The sequence below is a fragment of the Lethenteron reissneri genome, chromosome 13 (assembly GCF_015708825.2).
Source record: "Lethenteron reissneri isolate LAM-NWPU_2019-01 chromosome 13, ASM1570882v1, whole genome shotgun sequence".
Taxonomy (NCBI): domain Eukaryota; kingdom Metazoa; phylum Chordata; class Hyperoartia; order Petromyzontiformes; family Petromyzontidae; genus Lethenteron; species Lethenteron reissneri.
Window position 1 is genome coordinate 11232312 of NC_083791.1, and position 21173 is coordinate 11253484.

Sequence of the window (21173 nt, forward strand, 5' to 3'; positions counted from 1 at the left end):
CTGGGTCTCAGTGGTGCCAGCTCAGGGTCTGTGTTGTCAGGGTCTGAGACCCGAGGGTCTCTGGTGCCAGCTCTTCCCACTGACCTCTGAGCTATGCAGAAACCACCGCCTCTCTTCTTACAGATGTCAAAATCAGAATCATAAGATGTATTATACTGGAGGAATCTGATGAGCTATAAAGCTCTTTCAGATTGCTTGGGCTTCACAAAGACGTCTGTCTGGATGAAATTGAATGCGCACCGTGTGGACGTTGTATGACAACCTAGAGCCGACTTAAAGGGTTGTTTCTTTAAAAGACTTTAACTGGACATTCCTCGATAACACGGTGTCATCAGAAGAGAAAATATAAATTAGAAAAGTTTCAGGAACTGGTCCGCTCCACACGAGGGGATAGAGCTCACAGGTTCACACAGATGGCTTCGTTACGCAGTTTTCTGTATGACCATCTTGTGGTCAAAACATTACCAAGTTGCGGCGCGTATACAATTCTCTGGCGCGTGTCGTGACCGGTACTGCAAGATCCGACCAGGTCTGTCGAGTGCTCGCCGAGCTGCGTTGGCTTTACGGTTGCTGAACGAATACATTGAGGCCGCACTCGTTAAACAAAGTTCTTGCCACAAATAAACCACAATACCTTGCGGATCAAGGAGCATAAACCCATCACGCGGCTTTTCACTGGCCAGCGAACAATGACGGTTCACTGCAACGCACGCTTTCAGATGCGCTTCTGCGGCCGTCTGGAACGCTCTTCCTTCCGATATGAGAAAGCCACTGGAGCTATGCACTTTTAAATCTACCTAGAAAACGAATTTCTTCAGAACTGCTTTTTTTGTGCCAGAGGGCCAAATAAGGCTCTGGATTACTTTTGGCAGAGCCACACATAAATACACACACACACACACGCACCTTGGAGTTCTCCAATGGCACGTAAAACAACCTGCATGTTGACCGAGTATTAAGAGGCCCTTATACAACCAGGCGATGACTCGAGCGTGCAAACATGAGAAACGGTCTTGTGTTCCCAGGTCAAATAAAACCCCAATTAGTGGGTACGAGAGTGGACCCATGGCCTCGGGCGGCGATGGGTTCCAGGTGTGAAATCTGGCGCAGGTTCGCAACTCTACTCGAGGCCATTGCCGCACAGAGAGCCTAAAGAGTTGCTCTCCTGGTAAATGTGGCCAAACGCTGGTGACAATCGTTTAGGGTTTAGAAAAAAAAAAAATCGGTCCTCGTTCGAACAACCTCGGTAAACAGCCACCCCTAGCCTCCCACAACCTCGACAAAAGGTTCCGATTAAAACGCAACTGCCGTTAACAGCCCAGTTCAAAATACAGAACATTTATTGAGATATATATATATACGTATTATTATAATCAGTGTACATAATGCTTACAAATATAGAAATCGCACGACTGTTAAAAAAAACGACCCAAAATAATCCCGGACTGACAAATGTGCACGAGAGGTGTCGAGATGCACGACGACCTTCACGACTCCCCCTGCCAGTTTCAGGGAAGGTGTCGAAGGCGATGAGGCCACCCACCCACCCAGTTCAACTTTGCCAACGTTGGTTGGGACGGTTGACCCAATGGGCCAACACACCGTGGGGCCCAACACGCTGCACCGGGCAATCAGCCGCCTTCGGAGACTTCGCGACAACCACGATGCTGGCAGGGCCTTCAGCTCTGGGAGACGAACTGTGACCGACCACTCAACCTGCACCAGTCCAATTTTCCCAGTTCGATTGACGCTGCGTGGACCGATTCGCGTGGACGGATTCGCCCCCATGGTTTGTTTCGGTCAAGTTTAAAATATTTTTCATCTCGCCGGACGACAAAACACGCACCACAACGCCAAGAGGTGAAAACACAACCGAATTTATCCGCAATGTCATTATTACGCCTCCGACACCCCCCCAAATCATAAATCAGTCTACTTCGATTTACCTGAATATTTTACGATTACAACGGTACTTACTTTGTTGGACTAAATTGTAGGTATGAAGATTACACACAGACAAGAAAAAAGGGACTACTCTACAAATATCATCACCATATAATATACGTTACACAAAACACGGTGTAATTGCGGTTGCAAACCACTTCAAGAAGAACAAAAAAAATAACGCCACCCAAAGAACCCGAACTGGCTCGTGTCTCGCCGCAGCGCCGCATGATCTGGATCGTCAACCCCCACGCACGCAAGACTCTGAAGCTTCGAGAGCGGAAAGGACCAAAACAAAATAGACTTTCAGGTGGCACCAAAACATTGCGAGCGCCACAAACGGTTCCGGCGTTTCTCAGCGCAGCGGACGCCAAATCGCCAGGGCGCTGCGGGCGGCGATCGCGAAAGGAGACTTCGAAGCCTTTTTTAAATCCTTGATATTAAGTTCACTTGCGTGCTTGCTTGCTTACGACCGTGCAAACCTTTCGGTCGTTTTGTAATCCCACTTCCCGTGATCCAATTGAGCTGACATTTTGCACACAGACTCGTTGTGCGAGACAATTAATGTTCGTGAAATTTTTTTTCAAAAATTTTACACTGTTTAGGGAAAACAAATTAAATATTTAATTACCAATTGTTTAATACTGCAGACAATCATGTGACCCATAGGTGGCAGCCATCTCAATCCAGAGGACGAGAGGACTCTAGCCGCCACACATATAAAGGATTTAGAGTGAAAAACTTTGTTTTTACGGGTTATACTTATTTATTTTTAATCTCCCCCTCTCTTTAATGAAGCTTTAAAAAAAAAAAGACACGTCAGGTCAGACATCCGTGGCTCCGGGCACACGCGGAGCACGTATAGCGACAAGGTAACAGCCGTCCGTCTGAACGCTGGGTCGCGTCCACGTCGAGGAGGTATGTACACGCAAGAGACAGAGAGAGACACAGAGAGAGAGACAGAGAGAGAGAGACATAACGGGAGCTGCGGCGCCGCTGTGCTCTGATTTGGGCGGCACGGTTTCACGATGGCAAAATCGGAGTCAATCACTTAATCCCTCAAAAAAAATAATCATTGGGTTTAAAAACAAGGCAGACCCAGACCCAGCCCCACCCCCTACACCCCCACGAGGTTCGGTGGTCTTCTTCTCGATGATCGCGAAAACGAAAAACTGCAGACGACCGTTCTTTGGCACGATGTAAACGAGCTGCGGTGGACACAAGAACAAACAAAAACAGTCGACGGTCACGCGCGCCGACGTTGGCATGTGGTTGGAACCGTTGCTGGCTAGAGACCCACACCGCCACCTCCCCCGAGCTCCGACAGTGATAACTGGGCACACGTTTCTTGCAAACCGATGTCCATAACGCGACCGTTACAAAGGTGTTTTACATCCTTTGCGAGTGGCTTGCGAATTGACATTCGGATGGCGTGCCATCACACGATGGGCTACAACACATCGGCAACAACTGCAGCGCTTCGCAGTGCAGCGACATCATCGGAGTGCCGGTCGATGGAAGGAATTGGAAATTCAGCTGCATGAAAAACCGCTTCCTCACCCCGCCAGTCCTCGCCCTCTCTTGATGGGTTTCTTGCGCCTACTGAAGCCGATTGCGACTCGTGGAAACTTTAGATTCTGGATGACGAAGCTCCCATAAATTGGAGTTAAATAAAATAATTTGGTGTGACGAATAGTTGTAATGAGTATACAAAAGGCGACCGTGCCTATGTGGGGGTTATAATGCGATGTGTTGGGTACGTTATGGGAACGGGCTCAAACAGCTGGACATACAAAGAGCTCTCCGATGCGTCCTCAGGTCGCGCCGTGCATCATTGGGCACGGTGTCCGACGTTTCGAGCCCACGTGCTCGGAGCTTCTTCATGGGACCGAATTGTCGGACATCGTGTCGAACAACCTAAAAAACGCATCGGAGAGCTATAACGGCACAACCGCAAAAACACTACCTCCCGTAGCTGTACATATCCTTTATTAAAAACGCCGCCGACGTATCAGTACAAGTGTTCTCACCATACCACCGCCCAGTAAACATGGAACGTTGGCCCAACGTTGCACGTTCACCAGGTGGATGTTATGCCGCTCGCCATTAAAACAACAGCGGAGACGCACAACCAACAGACACGATCTGGAAAGACGGTGCTTTCAAAACTAATTACTGCGATATCCACAGGGTGGGTCAGGGTGAGTGGCTCGGGTGAGTGGGTTGGGCGAGTGGGTCAGGTCACGATGAGTGTGCCAGGCACGTGGGAAGGCTGTCGGTTGCAAGAGGGTTGTTGAGCCGGTGGTGCAGGAGGTTCCCTCCGTGGCGGTTGAGCTGGTGTCCTTTATGCGACCGTGTACAGGTACATGGCTCCAGCGAGAACGAAGAACTGCAGACATGTCACGGCACCGCGCACGCAAGCCACGATGACACGCACACCACGTGAGACACACACGCACACCACAATGAGACACGCACACACAAGCCACGTTAACAGCAAATCATTACAGCAATATAATAACAAATACAAATCACGAGCAAGGACACTTTTTTGTTGTCTTGCCAATTCAATTATTGAGCATTCTTAATGCTGCTGCTGCTACTGCTGCTGCAGCTGGCGACTTATACCGTTGAAGGATGATAACAATGGTGAAAAACAATGATGATACGATGCATTTGGTGATAATGCCAACGACGGTGGTGGTGGTGGTGGTGACAACAATCACGACGACGGCGTTTGAGCGACGCAGCATCCAGTACGTACCGTGAAGCAGAGGATGGCGAATCCGAACCAGGCGACGCCCCACGTGTAGCGATTCACGGCCGCGCTGAAGTAATCGAAGCAGCCCTGTGGGATGCAGTCGCCGCCGTTATTACCTCGGGTGAACAACGAGAGACTTCGTGGGGTGGTCGCTAGCCCAACCACCCCCCCACCAAACATCATTTACCAGCGAGAGAGCTTCAGAGTATCCCAGAGGTTTTTTTGGAAATGTTTGCGGGTTGCGGCTCGACAGCTGGTCGCGGAAGTTGCCCGGCAACATGGAGGGGGAAACGTTGGGACGCAGTGCCAGACACCGCACTCGCGCGGTACGACCCCAAATTGCATCGCAGCGAGGGAGCACCAAGGTTGTCGCTGGCGCAGGGCACGTGGACCGACAAACGCCATCACACCGGTTCACGGATCGCACCAAGCCATCACGCGCGCTCTGCGACTGGCGGACCGCTCACAACTTCAGGGGAGGTCTCGCCGTACGGGCTGAAAGAAACCAGCTTGTATTGAAAACTAATTTCTTTAAAACTGCCTTCTGTTGTTTAGTGGTGTGGGCCTCTCCCCGCACCTCTGATTAGCACGCTTGGCTACGTATGGTGTGGAAGACGCTCAACATATCAGTTTAACAGGTAGGCTTTCGTGACCAATATTATCCACAAGGGATGTCGGTTGTTGTGGGTTTACCCTCCAACTCACCGATGTGCGCCGAACAAGTAACTAATTTGCATGTTTTATTTACGTGACGGACCTTACCAATTGGCTGTCGGGAGGTGGCGGGTTTTTCAAGACGTAAAAATGTACGCGATCCAACCTAAAAAAGTGCATTGTTGTGAAGTTCCACATACATATGAAAGATAATTCGGGTAAATAGGTTTAAGGGGTTAGGCAGCTAAACTCCATCCGCACTGCACAGCCCCCGCACCCCCTGCACCGACCACGAAAAGCACTCCGAGCGACACGACCGTGACAGAGCGCCACAGCGGCTCGGAGATGTTAACTACCTCGCCTGGTATACAGGTCGTCGTGGGTCACGATCCCGACCCTGACGCCTCGCTGTACATTTGGAGTTTTCATGTCTCTTTCGCCCCTTACCGGGTAAAAATAAAAAAATTGTTTATCACTCGTCCCAGCGCGAGCGACGCGATGGCCACCGAGTGTCCGTCCTCACCGCGGTGTTCACGTATCCGTCCATGCCGAGGCGGCAGTAGGTGATGTTCAGCGGCGGACCGTCCTTGCTCAGCACGCAGCAGTGCATGGGCCACGGGAAGTTGACGTCGTCGTTGTTGTGAGCTTCGGAAAACTTGGAGGTGTACGTGAGCCAGTCCGTGGGACCGTTGGAGCCGCAACACTTTTGCTGTGTTCGGCACACGGACGTTCAGGGGTGCCGCACAGATGGAAAAAAGGATGAGTGGACAGACACAGAACTCGATGGATATACAGTTGTATGGATTTGACAGCTAAACGAACGAAACCAAAAAAAACACACACGCACACACACAATGCAACCCGGCATTGGCCAAACATCGCTACGTTGAAAGACTACGCCGCAAATTACTCAATTGGGATTACACACGGCAGCAATTTGACTATGGCCCCACCACCCCCCCCCCCTTCTCCCCCCACTCCAAAAACAAAACTTGGCAGACACCATGTGAAAAAAAAACTTCTTGAGACCCGGTGGCTTTCCGGAGTAAACAAGCAAAGAACTAAAATAATAAGAAAAAAAACGACATTAAGTCATGGGACAGAGAGATGAGTTATATTATTCACCCTTCCCCTCGTGCTATGACAGTATGTGGATATCGAGTGACTTGCAGAGATTTGGGAGGCGTTACCACAGTGGGTTTGCAGATCAGCGCGACCTTTCGTACACAGCGCAGGCGTCAAAGCACAATGCTTGAGCTTAAAAAAAAATTCAACTGCACTTAAACTATTTTTATTTACCAGGCAACACCCACCCGGCTACGTAGCTCTTTTTTAGAAGCGACCCGGCCACGAACGATCGCTCATCACAGAGTGGCTCATCACGTGGACGTTTGAGCGGCCAAATACTCTGAACGCACGCCGACCGATTCTAAGTGTGGAGGGACAAAAATCTGAGGACCCGGAGAAAAATGCACGCGACCACGGGGAGAACGTGCAAACTCCATATATACAGGCGTCAGGGTTGGGATCGAACCCACGGCACCCTGTATACCAGGCGAGATAGTTAACATCTCGCCACCGTAGCACCCATATACAACAGGATGCGTAACATTTTTTACACTTATATGGGACTTTCGTTTTGAATGGAAAAATAATGTATAATACACCGCAACATGATAACAAATGTATGTTAATAGCGTCAAAAAGTCAAAGAGTCTCCACTAGTTCGCCATCGTTATCAACGCTTGCCTGGAATCTTCTCCAAGTGGTCTCCAAAGCCCGGAAAGTGGTGTTGTTGAAAATTCTCCCAAGTGTTAACATTATTTTGAAGCACCATGTATATGTGTAATGACAGAGTAACACCTGCCGGCCTGTAGGGGTAAGTACGGTTATGGCTGCATGACGTAATGCCTTATCATACGGGGGCGTATCTGGGGTAAAGGCGGAGTCAATCGAAAAGCTCCGGGAACCATCCCGAAGGGTCTAGAAGGTTCTGTAAAGGAGGCGTGGCCAGAGGTGGAGCTTGGCCACGCCCGGCAGATATAAGGGGGACCGAACCAGAGGTTCGCGGCTGTTCTGCGGGTCCTGGCTGCGAACAGCTAGCGTAGTGTATGACGGAGATGAGCTGCGTGTTAGGATCCCCCATGTGTAGCTGCGTTACGAAGTGTATCGCCGCGTGTGCTCTTAATAAATAAGAAGCCCTCTACTAGACGCGTGTCGGAAGCCACTCACTACATATGTATGGTTCGCCGCGACACCTCGCAACTCTTTGGACGCATCCCGCCCCTACTCGCAAAGCCGCTGCAGTGTCGCGATCGACAATCGGAAAGCCCCAAATCTTTAGAATCGTTGACACGTTGTCAAAATTGGGGCAGACATCTTCTCGCCGACCTGACCAGGGGCCTCGTGGTCTCCATCAAGTCACCAATAATAATAATAATAGTTGTAGTCGAGTATATTTGATATTTGCGCCGTTCATACAGCAGAGAGACTATCACGAAATGTGACTTTACCGTCCTCTAGATAATTATTTTTGTATTTTTAAATGATCTGGCCATCAACGAGACTCCGGACGAGGCCGCAACGTCGTCACCAATCGACCCGACGGAAGAGCCTGGCCATCGAAGCGATCCAGTGGATGTATCTCTCCACCCCCCCCCCGCCCAGTCTTCACCACAGCACCGTGACCACGCGTACGGCATGGCCGTGGCTCACCTCTCGCATGAACATGTTCCACGTTTCCGTGTAGGCTGGGTAGGTGTCGCTCGGATACTCCGTCAGCATTTGCTTCAGCAGGAAGTTTGGGTCGCCCACCAGCTGTGGGGGGGTGGGGGCAGCGTGGGTGGACGAGGGAGGGAGGGGAGCAAGCAACATGGAATTAAAAGGATGGTGGCTCGCACGGATGAGAGGGTACGACACCTCCCCCCCCATTCTCCGCACCGCGTACGTCGCTGCGCTATTTAGGAGGCGGGTAATGTGTGAACGCACCACTCCAAACATTTCATAGCTCAGTTCGGAAAATAATATTGTAAAAAACCAGGAAAACTCCACCCCCCCCCACCCCGCCAAAATCACACGCTCGTGGGGTCTAACAATGTAGCTGGAGCATCTCGGCATGGTCGGCTACGTACGGTGCGAAATAAGTTCTACGTACATAAGAAACAAAAGCTTTTGGTTCCCATTTGTGAATAACCCCACCCTTGCTGCTGGCATCATCAACTTCACTATGAAGTGCCTACGGAAGGGGATGATACCAGCCCCGCCCTCTCTCGTGGCCAGCACCACACCGGGCTGCCTTTGTCTCCCCAGTGCCGAATGTTTAAACACACTGCACCAGGCATTTATTCGAGGTGAAGCCGATCTAAAGGGGAGAGGCCCAGGAAGGGTGTGGAAATATAGATCCATCACCGATGTTGGCCACAAGTGGGAATCGAACCCGGGTCGCTGGGTGCGCTGCACAGTGCGCGAACCACTACATTGCCACTCCTCCACACACACACGCGGAGGACACTCACGTAGTCTCGTTGCGTGAACGAGGTAATGCAGGACGCCGACTCGAACGCGAAGACCACGAGCATGCACACGATGTACTGCAGGCACGGGGGGACACAGACGCACACCCAGGTGAGACGGACACACATACGCACACCCAGGTGAGACGGACACACCAGGTGAGCACAGGTCCTTGCGTAGGCAGGTGAGCGGCTATTGTCTGGGCGAGGAGAAAGTCGTTGGGCTGGCAGGGTGGCCCAAAAATCAGGGTACATGGGGTTATTTTAAATGTTTTAACAAATGTTCAAACTAACTTCCACTTATATTAATGCGGGCAAGAATTCTCTTTTGAAATGAATTTAGTGCGTTTTTAAAGCTCACAGGTGTGATTTTTGAACATTCATCAATTGTGGTTTTAGGTCTCAATTCATCCAATGGCTCTTGCTCGAGTTTTCTAAGCGACAGATTTGAGGTGACCCCACAGGAAGGAGAAAAATAGATGTGAATTACGACAATCGATAAAGTATTAACTTTAACAAACAACATTTTTATCTAGATTTGAAGTTTTCGTGCCTGCAGGGATCCATACTCTTTGGTTGTTTCAGTAAAGTCACGTAGGTATAAAATAAAATAAAAATTAATCACGACGTTTCGGGTGCGACACAAGCGTCCGTCATCAGGTGGGACAACCACAGGAAGAAACAATTGCTGAAGTGGGCAAAAGGGCTGCTGTAACAAGAGGCTATATAGGTAAGAGAGGGGGGAGGAGCCAGGGAGGAGAAAGAGAGAGGGTGGGGGTGTGGGATAGGGGGAGTGGGGTTCTGCAAGCTCCGACACGAGCACGACAAAATGCCGGTGCTAGGAGGCTGAAGAAATTGGAGATGCGGATTTCTTAACATTTTTAGGGTAGTAACATCAGCAAAGACGAGTGCTTTGAACTCGCAAAATTGAAAAAGAGGGATGACAGTCATCCTTTCGGCCGACAAGGGCAATGCTACTGTCATCATGGAAAAAACCACATACAACAACAAAATCCAGGACCTTCTTAATGATGGCAGCTACACAGTCTGACTACAAAACCCAATAATATCATTACCAGTTTGACTTCTCTTATCAAACCAGTCAAACGGCTCTCCCTAAAACCTTCTGCTGCTAGACCACCCAGATTCTATGGTCTTCCTAAGATCCATAAAGAAGCCACTACACACCTCGGCCCATCGTTTCCACCATCAACTCACCTACCTACAAACTGGCCCGTTTTCTGTCTGATACCTTGCTTCCATTCACTGGCAAGAACACCTCAGCAGTACATAACTCAGCTCAATTGGTCTCTCTAATCAAGGGCATTTCACTGTCCCCCAGATGATTTTCTCGTCAGCTTTGATGTTGTTTCTCTGTTCAAACAAAATGAAGGTACCCCCATGGGTTCCCCCTTACCACCAGTGATAGCGAATGTTTTCATGGCCATCAACGAGACTCCGGGATGTTGGCTACCAACAACAAGGCAACTCCTATGACTAATTGGGAATGGGACGCAAGCGTAGGATTGATCACCCTGTCGCTGGCCGCCTTTGGGGAGGGTGTATAGTATGAAAGGCCGAAACACCCTAGGACCCAAAGGTTCACTACTGACGATGCGCTCCCCAAATTTCACCAGGCTCACTGTTCATGAACTCTTGGAAGTGCTTGCACAAAGGATAATAACATCTCATCCTGTGTTCTTTGGAATCTGAATATGGAGAAATTTGAAACGGATGCCATCCAGACATCCACCCTACGTCCTTCCTTGTGGAAGAGATATGTGGATGACACTTTCGTCATTTGGCCACATGGCCTGCCAGCACTGAACCAATTTCTCACCCACATTTATTCCATACACCAATCCATCAAATTCACTATGGAAGTGGAGAAGGATGGTAAGCTACCATTCCTGGATGTTTGTTTGAGAAGAGACCTGATGGCTCTTTGGGACACTGTCTACAGGAAAGCCACCCACACAGGTTCTGATCTGAAACCTGATTCCCACCACCATCCGGCACAGAAGAATTCCCTCATCAAAACACTACACCATAGGGCCCACTGCATTTCTGACCAACACCACCGAGCCAGTGAACTGGAACACATACACCAGGCCCTTAAGATGAATGGATATTCGGACCACATTATCCACCAAGCTGTTTCTCAAACCATGGAAAAACAACCCCCTGAGACGCCGATCAAAACCATCACGTTACCATACATAGCAGGCGTTACCAAAAAGATTTCCAAAATCTTAAACAAACACAAGATCTAGATCCAATTCAGTACAGTACACAAAAATCCGTGATCTAATCTCATCTGTGAAGGATGTCATTCCTGACATGGAGTCTACAAATTAAGTTGCACCTGTGGTGATTGTTACATTGGGGAAACGACATGTCTTGGACCGTGTTTGCGAACACAAGTCAGATCTGAAGCATGGCAGAACTAATACCTCCGCCGTAGCTGACCATTTCTATAACGCTGATAGTTTTTTTCGAAACCCAGGTGCTCTGCAAATCTTCAGGCTACTATCAAAGGTTTGTTCATGAGGCCATCCAGATATATAAACAGACATAACTTCAACCACGAAGATGGATACAAATTGAGCAATCATTGGAAGGATGTTATTAACAAGGTGAAACCTTCACTGCTTTATAGTTTGCCTTCATATCTGCATCTCCAGTTTCTTCAGCCTCCTACCCCCCCAGCCCCGCTTACTACTTCCCAGCCCCTGCTTTGTCATGCTCGTGTCGGAGCTTGCAGCACTCCACTTCCCCTACCCCACAACCCCCCACCCTCTCTCTCCTCCCTGGCTCCTCCCCCATCTCTGACCTATATAGCCTCTTGTTACAAGCAATTGTTTCTTGCTGTGGTTGTCCCACCTGATGACGAATGCTTGTGTTGCGCCTGAAACGTCGTGATTTAAAATTAAAATGTTTTAATCCCAGCGTTTAAATAAATTAAATAATACCCTAATGCATCCTTCAGTTTGGGGCCACACTGCATAATAATCAACGTCGGTTCTCTCCCAGTGCACAGTTCTCTTTGGCGACCGGAGAAAATCCTTCTCGGGAGCGAGCGATGGGACCCCAACGCGCGAGCGATGGGGCCCCAACGCGCGAGCGAGCCGTACCCCAAGCAGGAGCTTCCGTGCCATGCGCAGCGCGGCGATGATCCCCACGAAGCCCAGCAGGAAGAACGCCATGCCCGTGAAGATGGCGATCCACGCGCCGGCGAAGACGTCGTCGTTGTGCGCCATGCCGAGGATGGGGTACACCTTATAGCCATCGGTCACCACCCAGATGGTCACGGCGGTCAGCGTGATGCCACACAGCTGGGGCGGTGGGGGAGAGGCAACATGGAGGGAAATAAGAGCGAGGCAAACAGAATCAGAACCAGAATGTTTATTTATACTGGTTGAATCTGACGAGCTATAAAGCTTTTTTTCAGAGATGTCCAGTTGAGCCTCCCAGTTTCTCGAGGAGGCTCAACTGGGGACACACGGGGGAGATGGCAGCCACACCCACTCTTGCGTCGCCATCGCCCACGCACTCGCGAGCACCGTCCCCACGCGGCGACACGGCGAGTGACCGTGACACCTCCTCGCCCTGTCCGACTCGTTCCTCATTGCGACCGCGCCGAGACCAGCAACCTCGCTGACTGCGCTTGAGAACGGGTCAACTATATTTTGTATTTTTAAAACGATGTTGTTTTTCTTCCCTCCAATTGCTACCAGAGTCGTGTCACTAAATTCATACATTTATTCATCTTCAATACAGCTTACAGAGGGGCGTAATTTAAAGCCAGGGACGGTGCAGGTCGGCAAACTGGAATTAATTTCCGCGCCATGCACACCACGTCCAATATACCCTCTTGCGATGGATATTGTTACTCTTCGCATGCTTATTCCAGTCGACAAGCGAACCGGAAAACATCGAGTGAGAAATAGTCCTGGCCCAAACAAAACCCATGCCCAACCATAACAATGAAAAAGGATTTGTTGAATAATTGACAGCGATTTTTCCTCTTCTTCCAAACATCAAAGCCTTTGGCGGCGCACGTCATAAACTCAAACATTTTCCTGCGACAAGTCTGAGACTTTACAAAACGGACAATACAATTACCGTGAGTCTTGAATCACATGCTAAATATAGTAATAGCGCTGTGTCATGGTCAGAGTGCTCATAGAACATTATTTAAGAGCCACAGAGTTGCAGCGTTTGGTATTTAAGGACAGACCGGTCGGACGACTAACTTTGCTCTCCAATTCCTCCCCAATGCGTTTACAGCGAGGAAAAAAACGAAGACAACCACGTAATTTTGTTAAAAAGATGTACTGTGATCCAGGGCACGGTTCATAATGGCCATGCCGGAGCACCCAGCTGGGTTCGAATGCAGCCGTGAGCTGCTCGCGATGAAACCGGTGTCGCAAGCGTACCGCACCCGTCTCGGTTCGCTGTTGACGTCATGAAGAGGCCCCCCCCCCCACCCTTTTGTGACTTGTGTGGTTTTGCACTTAAATAAATTTGTTCCAGAATAATAATAAAAAAAGCGCAGTTTGATCGTCACGTAAGGCAACACCTGCAGAGGAGGGCGGCACGCGAGAGACAGCGAGCACACGTGTGAAGAGGCTTAGTGATGTGGACGCGTAATGCCGATTCGGAGTCGATTGAAATGAGAATTCAACCCAGCAATGCATCACAAAAGTGTAAAAAAATGACTGTTAAATCAGGAATATATATTTTTTACAACCAAATTATTATCGGGCCCAATAAAATACTATTTATCCGAGTGAGCTCAAGCTTCCTGTAAATCACGTGACTTCTGTGTGGGGATGACGATGGGTTGGTGTCCTTTTAGAAAGCCAACTTTTATCAGAGGCATTCATCCAGCAGTGGATGGATAATGGCTTTTTAATGATGATGACGAGTTTCCATGCATTTTATTACATTGTAGTCGTCGTAACAAGTCACAACTATTGCAAGGTTGAGAGTTTAAAATTCCGGTTCGGGCGTTGTCGATCCAGCCCACAGTCCCTCGAGGGCAAATAAAATTAGTACCTCTGAAATATCAAGACCTATCTCTTATGGGGCGGCTTGGCCGTGAAAGAGAGGGTTTTGAAAGCTCCACCACCGACTCAGCGCTGTGAAATGGGGAAATGAGCATTGCTGCACCCCTCTTTAGAGACGGAAATTGCTTTTTGACCTTTAAAGGATGAATATCTTGACGTGCCTACCACTGCACACTTCTGTGATCCATTGCTTGAGATTTGTAAAAAGCTCCCCGTACCCTCTGGCACTGTGCAGTCGTCACTGACGGCAGTGCAGCAAGTGGGGTTGTCAGGACCCATGTGTATGGAGCGTTGAGTCTCGTCTGCTTGGGTACATGGTGGGGTTTCTCCACCACGACCTCTGGTTTTCTCCTACATTATGCAACTCTAGAAAATAAAAAAACTGGCCAAACACGGTGACTTCAGCAGAGATTCTCCTGCAAAAATTAAACTCGGTACGGCTTTCCTGGGGGTAAATTACGTCATTATTTATCTTTAACAGAATTTGGCACAAGGAGGGCATTTACGCAGGGACAGCAGCACACAATCTGTACAGAACAAACACTGTAAACTATAAATTTTGATTTAAAGCTTTCGTGACTGCACGGATTCATCTTCTTGGTTCTTTCGGTAAAGTCACGTAGAAGGGAAGTAATAAAATAATAAATAATAAAAACATAATAAAATTATTCTCACGACGTTTCGGCCACAACGCAAGCAGCCGTCCTCAGGTGAAAACCAGGTCCGTCGATGGCGGACCTGGTTTATCCGATGCAGGGGGTTTGTCTGCTTTAAAACATTCTAATGGGAAACTATATAAACTAATAACTAAATTATTTAGTATTTTACCAGGTAAAGCCCACTGAGCAATATAGCTCTTTTTCAGAAGCGACGTGGCTATCAGAGATGCTAGCTCACTCAATTAAGTGGCTCACGTGTGGCAATTTATTGCAGCCAGTTACTATAAACGCATGTGGATTCTAAATGCGCAGGGCAAAACCGGAGGACCCGGAGAAGAATCCACGGGGATAAAGACATGCAAACAACAAATATACAGCAGGCGTCAAGGGTTGGGATCGAACCCACGACCTCCTGTATACCAGGCGAGGGAGTTAACATCTCGCCACACACATCACGTGGAGGGGACTACATGTGGGCCCCATCATCATGGAAGCCGACTGACAGCATAAGAAGACGAATAATATTATTCGTTAAGCAAAATGGAGTTGGGCAAACATCGCAATGTCTAACGACTTGCCTAAAACAATCTGAGAGACTCGGGGAGGCTTCCATGCTTGCGTAATAACCCACAGGTCGGTCCAGATTGTCTTGTGACCCCCCCCCCCTATTTAATTATCTAAAACTTAATAGTATTGTGAAGTAAGGCTCTTTTAAAATGTACATTGCGAGTGAGCAATTGCGTCAATCAATTTGTCATGTCTGTATTTTCTAAATGTGGTTTGTGAAAATCCACATGCTGGTACAAACAGAACCCCCGCCCCCCCACAACAACAACAAAAAACCCAACTCTGGACAGAGCACGGGTGGTTTTTGAGCGCGTCGGCCAACATCTTCAGAGAGCCTTCACACACAAAAAACCCCGTATACGTGAGCTCCACAATTCACGGAATGTCACGTCACCACCAGAGTCAGAACCCCACCCCACAATCAAATGGCACCGCATTTCTCAAGAGATTTTAACACGCGACAAGCGAGAGGGGAGAATCAAAGAATGCCTGGGGGTCATTTTGAACGAGGGTGGGGGGGGGGGGATCAAATGTGGGTTGGGGTGGGGTGGGTGGGTGGGGTGGGGGTGATGGTGGGTGGGTGAGGGTAAAATGCCGCAGCGCTGCAGGGTGCGCGTGAAGGGAGGGGAATGTCGCGGGACCAGTTTGACACGTTTTTACGCAAAAAAACGTCGGAACAAGAGCCGCATTTATATTCAAAAAGTTCGTGCCGGAGACGCGCCCGTACCCGAAAGCCAAACCCACCCCTGCCGCCGTCCCCGAATGGCCATCGACGCCGTGTTAAACATCACGCCGCGAATAGTGTACACGAGAGATATATACTATGGACAGGGGAGACACATTACATGCTCATCTAGTCTTCTACCACAAGGACGACAATAATCATCATCTTGCGCGACGTCTCACGTGGGGAAGCGAGCCCCCTCGTTTATAAACATCAGGCAGTTCATCAACCGGCGTTGGGTTACGCAAGCCTGACTGCTGATGACGTTGGGTTTTTTGTAATTAAACCATTTTTTTTATTTATCAGGTACCACCCATGGAGCTACTCTGTATAGCTATTTTTCAGAAGCGAACTGGCCACAAATGATTGCTCAACCAAGTGGCTGATCACGTGGACATTTATAGCAGCCAAATACTCTGAACGCGTGCTTCTAAATGAACACACCGAATCTTCTTGGTTCTTTCGGTAACTTTATAGCAGCCAAATACTCTATTATTATATTATTTTATTATGTTTTATTTTTATTATTTTATTACTTCCCTTCTACGTGACTTTACCGAAAGAACCAAGAAGATGAATCCCTGCAGTCACGAAAGCTTTAAATCGAAATTGAACACACCGAATGTCGAAGCCAGTCTGGGCACAGAGTTTTTGCTTGGATTGAACCACTGGCTGCTGAAGCTATGTACCCCCAAAAGGCCGTGGGGCCGATGGATGGTATGTAAAAAAAAAGTATATTATGTGTAGGGACAGACAAGTGTATGGAGGCAGTCAGCTTATCTAATTTGGTACTAAAATATCGGCTTGGTTAACTGACATCCGAGAGCCATAGGATGAGCCGTGTCCAAATGCCTAAACTCATTACGCATTGCTGTGGAACAATAGTTTGCAATTCTTACCCATCCCAGGCTACCCATTTGCAAACCGTTTACCAAAATCTACTCGTACAGCAAAATAAAAAAATTATATTTGGATAAATATTACATCACATGCTTGACAGGGATGGCTTAAGAATGGGTGGGTGGGGGCTTCAGCAGTGGATTGAACCTAGTTAATGCGCGGTTAAACTTTTACCTAATTTATAAATTGGTTGCGTTGGCAAATATGCACCAGGCATTACCCATAAAACCCTAGATCTATCTCTAGAGAGGAATTGAATCGCATCTGGGCTCTTACTTGGTTAGAAATTAAGGTCATCTCTAAACTGGCGATTGTAACATTTTTAACATAACCTTAAGATTGCAGTCTGGACACTATCGTAACACTTGCTAACCAAAACAGCACATTACTCATCCACGATGCTGTATTCAGCAAAGGTCGCTTTTTATTTATAGTAAGACGGATGGGTTTTACCCTGATCATTTGCATATTTCTGATTATTATTATTTGCACATACTTGTATAGCCCTTTCAATCAATTCACTGCTGGAGGGGTTCTTTAAACGCAGCGTGGGCGTTGGGTCATTTGATCATCCTCTGGTAAAGACGGGGGAGCACAGCAGTACAGCAACACCTCCATGTGCCAAGTAGATGCGCTCATGAAGCTTTGTTCGTATATTGAAAAACATTCGTACTTTGAAGATATGTTTCCCAGCCTTTGTAACTTATCATTTAATGCTATACACAATTTATAACTTAACATTAATATTGTATACAACGACAAATTCGATTTAAAAAATCCAATTGTTAAACTGTACAGTGTTCAAATTAAAAAAAGGACAAATGAAATAAACATTACGATGAGCAACGCTCCAGAATCCGGAGTACAGCAGATCAACATTTTATTACGTCGCAATTCCAGTGCATTTGTTTGTTTTTTTTGCTGTTTAAAGTAATGATGGCGAATCCAAACTTCCTTATACCGAAACTTTGTTGATCGAATGTACACGTATATATGATGCGTCTGCGCTGCCCTCTGTTGCCCCCAAAGTAGCACTGCATCAGCCTATAGCACCTGTTATTAGCGGTGGTGGAACACTGCATCTCGAGAATATCCCATTTCACCATCTAAAACACTCACTTATAACATCTTTACGTTAAAATAGGCGCTCGAAATGTAATTGGCCATACACACGGTAGTTTCAATCATCGATTTTGATTACCGGAGCGGTGACTTCAGGCGTGCTGGAATTATTTGGCCGCTTAATCAGTCACAGGTGTCACTGGCCAGAGTACTCGACTGGCAATCCACAGGCGTACAAGTTCGATCCCCAGTCAGGGGCGGGTTTACGCTAAAAGCACCATTACTATCACCATCACCCACGATCATCATCATCATCATCGCTATAGCCACACTCGCCATCACCACCCACCCTCGCTATCACCACACCTTCCATCACTATTCACCATCACTGCCACCCTCATCACCATCACTCTTGCGGTCGTGAAAAACAACGATCAATTTGTGGGAACTTTAGCAGTGGATGTTCTATGCAGGATATACATAACGCCTACCATGGCAATGTGGACGTTCCACTTTTAGCTCAGCAATGAGCTCCACCCCACCCCCATTGCCTGATGGAGCAGGCAGATAGTGAGTTTATAATTCAGTTCCTTCACTTGTTTCGACCGATAACGCAACAAAAACATGCTTTGCCGTAGGCGTCACGAGACGAAGCGTCCCATTTGGGAACTGTTGCAGCTCGCCATCAGTGGGCCACCACGGCGTGTCCTTAGGACCCAAGGGAGGTGGCCCAGCCCTCCCCCCATAGGACGACTTCCACATCAAGCCCCTTTAAACGAACTCTTAATCCTCAAAAGGGCACACACCCCCCCACCGCCCCAGGCTCTGTATTTGTTTTTTTTTCTTGTGCAATCAGTGGTATCCAGGCCGTAGTTCATCAACTCGCTCGACTCGACAATCCGGGTTAACAGAACAAAACTAAAATCAACGCAGGCACAAACGTGGAATTTGAATAACCCAACATCTCATCAGAGTACCGCCGACATGGCCATTATGAGAACCTGTACCCCTTGAGCCACATAGGGCCCCACTTGTAACAAAATAAACCGTTGTCCTCCTTACCAAAATAATCACGTTGCCGATGATCACCAGCCACTGAATGCCGCCTGCGTTAGACTCCTTCGCCATGATTCCCCCTGGGAAGGAATGGGCGGCAGCGTTGTTAGGTTCACAAGCTTGGCACCGTTTGCGAGCGCCTATCAAGAGGCTGGCCACGGCGCGCGAACGTTGCTGCTGCCGCGGGACCACGGGACCACGCCCGCCGATGTTTGCGGACGGGCAGCCAGGCACGGGAGATTTCACTTGAAGCGGAGAGATGAAAACCTCGCGGGGAAGGAGGATCAGAGCGTTTCGGATATCACTCGCCACCGATGTTAGCCGTGGCGTGGGAATTGAACTCAGAGGGTTGCGTGATGAAAAACAACGCGCACTCGTACACGAATTCTCATGCAAAGGGACGCAATTACATTGCCAAGACAAAGATCCCCCGTATAGCCTTAACAGACTGTTGGGGCAAGTGCTGTTAGCGAGCACCGATGAAGGCCGGCACGGCACACGAGGGGGTGGGTGGCCAACACCACCCCCGGCCGCCTGTCCCCCCTAGTGACGATGTGTACACACCGCACCAGGTACTAATTTGAGGCCGAGTCGACCTAGGAGAGGCCCAGGACCGGTACAGATAATCGTCACTGGTGTTGGCCGTGAGCGAGAATCGAACCCGGGTCACCAGGTTCGTAGCGCAGCGCACTCATTGCGACACTGCCGCTCCCTTTTTACATTGCACTTACAAACACGCCAACAAATGTACACACAGACACGCATTCACGACAATGAACGCCACCACGCACCACAAATACACGCGTGCACATCTCGCAACGGGCACACGCAATGCAATAATTGTCGAACAGGCGTAAAAGTATTCACAACGCACGCAAATGATCCATCGTCAAAACGAGTTACAAAGTCGCGAACGCATCGAATTGACATTGCAGTAAATCACATCGCCCCAAGCTTCGTAACCGCTCGCGATATTCACCATTGCCTCTGACATTACACGCCTTAGGTTAATCTTCTTGGTTCTTTCGGTAAAGTCACGTAGAAGGGAAGTAATAAAATAATAAAAATAAAACATAATAAAATAAAATAATTCTCGTGAGAATTATTTTATTTTATTATAAAATAATAAAAATAAAACATAATAAAATAAAATAATTCTCTTGTGAGAATTATTTTATTTTATTATAAAATAATAAAAATAAAACATAATAAAATAAAATAATTCTCTTGTGAGAATTATTTTATTTTATTATGTTTTATTTTTATTATTTTATTACTTCCCTTCTACGTGACTTTACCGAAAGAACCAAGAAGATGAATCCCTGCAGTCACGAAAGCTTTAAATCGAAATTTTTTTACGCCTTAGGTTATTCATCGAGTTTTATGGAAACACATTTTAGTCGTAACAACGCGGTTAGAGAGAGAGAGAGAGAGGAGCAGCAGCAGCGGCAGCCACCTTGGTGACGGGATGAAGGTTGGAGAGAAGTTGGCTGCACAGCGAGAAAAAAAAATGCCACACCTGCTGGGCGAAGCGCAGCCGTGGGCCCCTTTATATCCTCGCGTGACGTCACGCAGGTGAGAAAACAGGTGGGGACGGTGAGACGTGAGCGACAAGTGTGCGATCGTCAGCCCCTCCCGTTCCTCTCCACCACCGACAAACCTCCACCATCATCATCGTCATCGCCAGCCATGATCAATCCATTTCCATTTAAAGCTTTTCGTGACTGCAGGGATTCATCTTCTTGGTTCTTTCGGTGAAGTCACGTAGAAAGAAATTAATACAATAATAAAAATAAAACATATTTTATTAATAAAATAATAAAAATAAAACATGTTTTATAATGTTTTATTTTTATTCTTTTATTAATTTCTTTCTACGTGACTTTACGAAAGAACCAAGAAGATGATCAATCCACTTCCCAAAAGCCCGTCGACATCTCTCAGTGACCCTGCGATCAGTGAGATATGGCGAGGTGTTCAACATCCAGCGGTGGATAATAATAAATAAATATTCCGGCAAAACAACTCCTTCCCATGTCCGTCTCGACGTGTAAAAACAAATATATTGTTACACACATCTCGGCACAACTCGGAAGCGTTTCAATCGTATGTCTTGCACTCCGTCATTATTCTTGCCAGTCCACATCTCGCGACTTCTAACCATGGCGTGCCCAGCCGAAGCACTACTCGCTTTATTCACACTTTGAACGACGTCTGCGAGCTTCGTGTGTTCTCAAATCCGTCTGTGTTCATCTTCCTGCA

General features: G+C 48.0%; 1 protein-coding gene across 1 annotated transcript; it reads right to left on the reverse strand.

The window, feature by feature from the left end:
• Nucleotides 1-1322: 1322 nt before the first annotated feature.
• On the reverse strand, nucleotides 1323-20470 carry UPK1A (uroplakin 1A). The gene is made up of 8 exons (XM_061551059.1): nucleotides 20368-20470; nucleotides 18918-18991; nucleotides 12006-12206; nucleotides 8875-8949; nucleotides 8075-8176; nucleotides 5883-6068; nucleotides 4709-4792; nucleotides 1323-4333 (listed from the first exon to the last, which is right to left on the reverse strand). Exons 2-8 carry the CDS (start codon nucleotides 18981-18983, stop codon nucleotides 4289-4291), a joined length of 759 nt encoding a protein of 252 aa, XP_061407043.1. The 5' UTR covers nucleotides 18984-18991; nucleotides 20368-20470; the 3' UTR covers nucleotides 1323-4288.
• Between the last annotated feature and the right edge of the window lie 703 nt (nucleotides 20471-21173).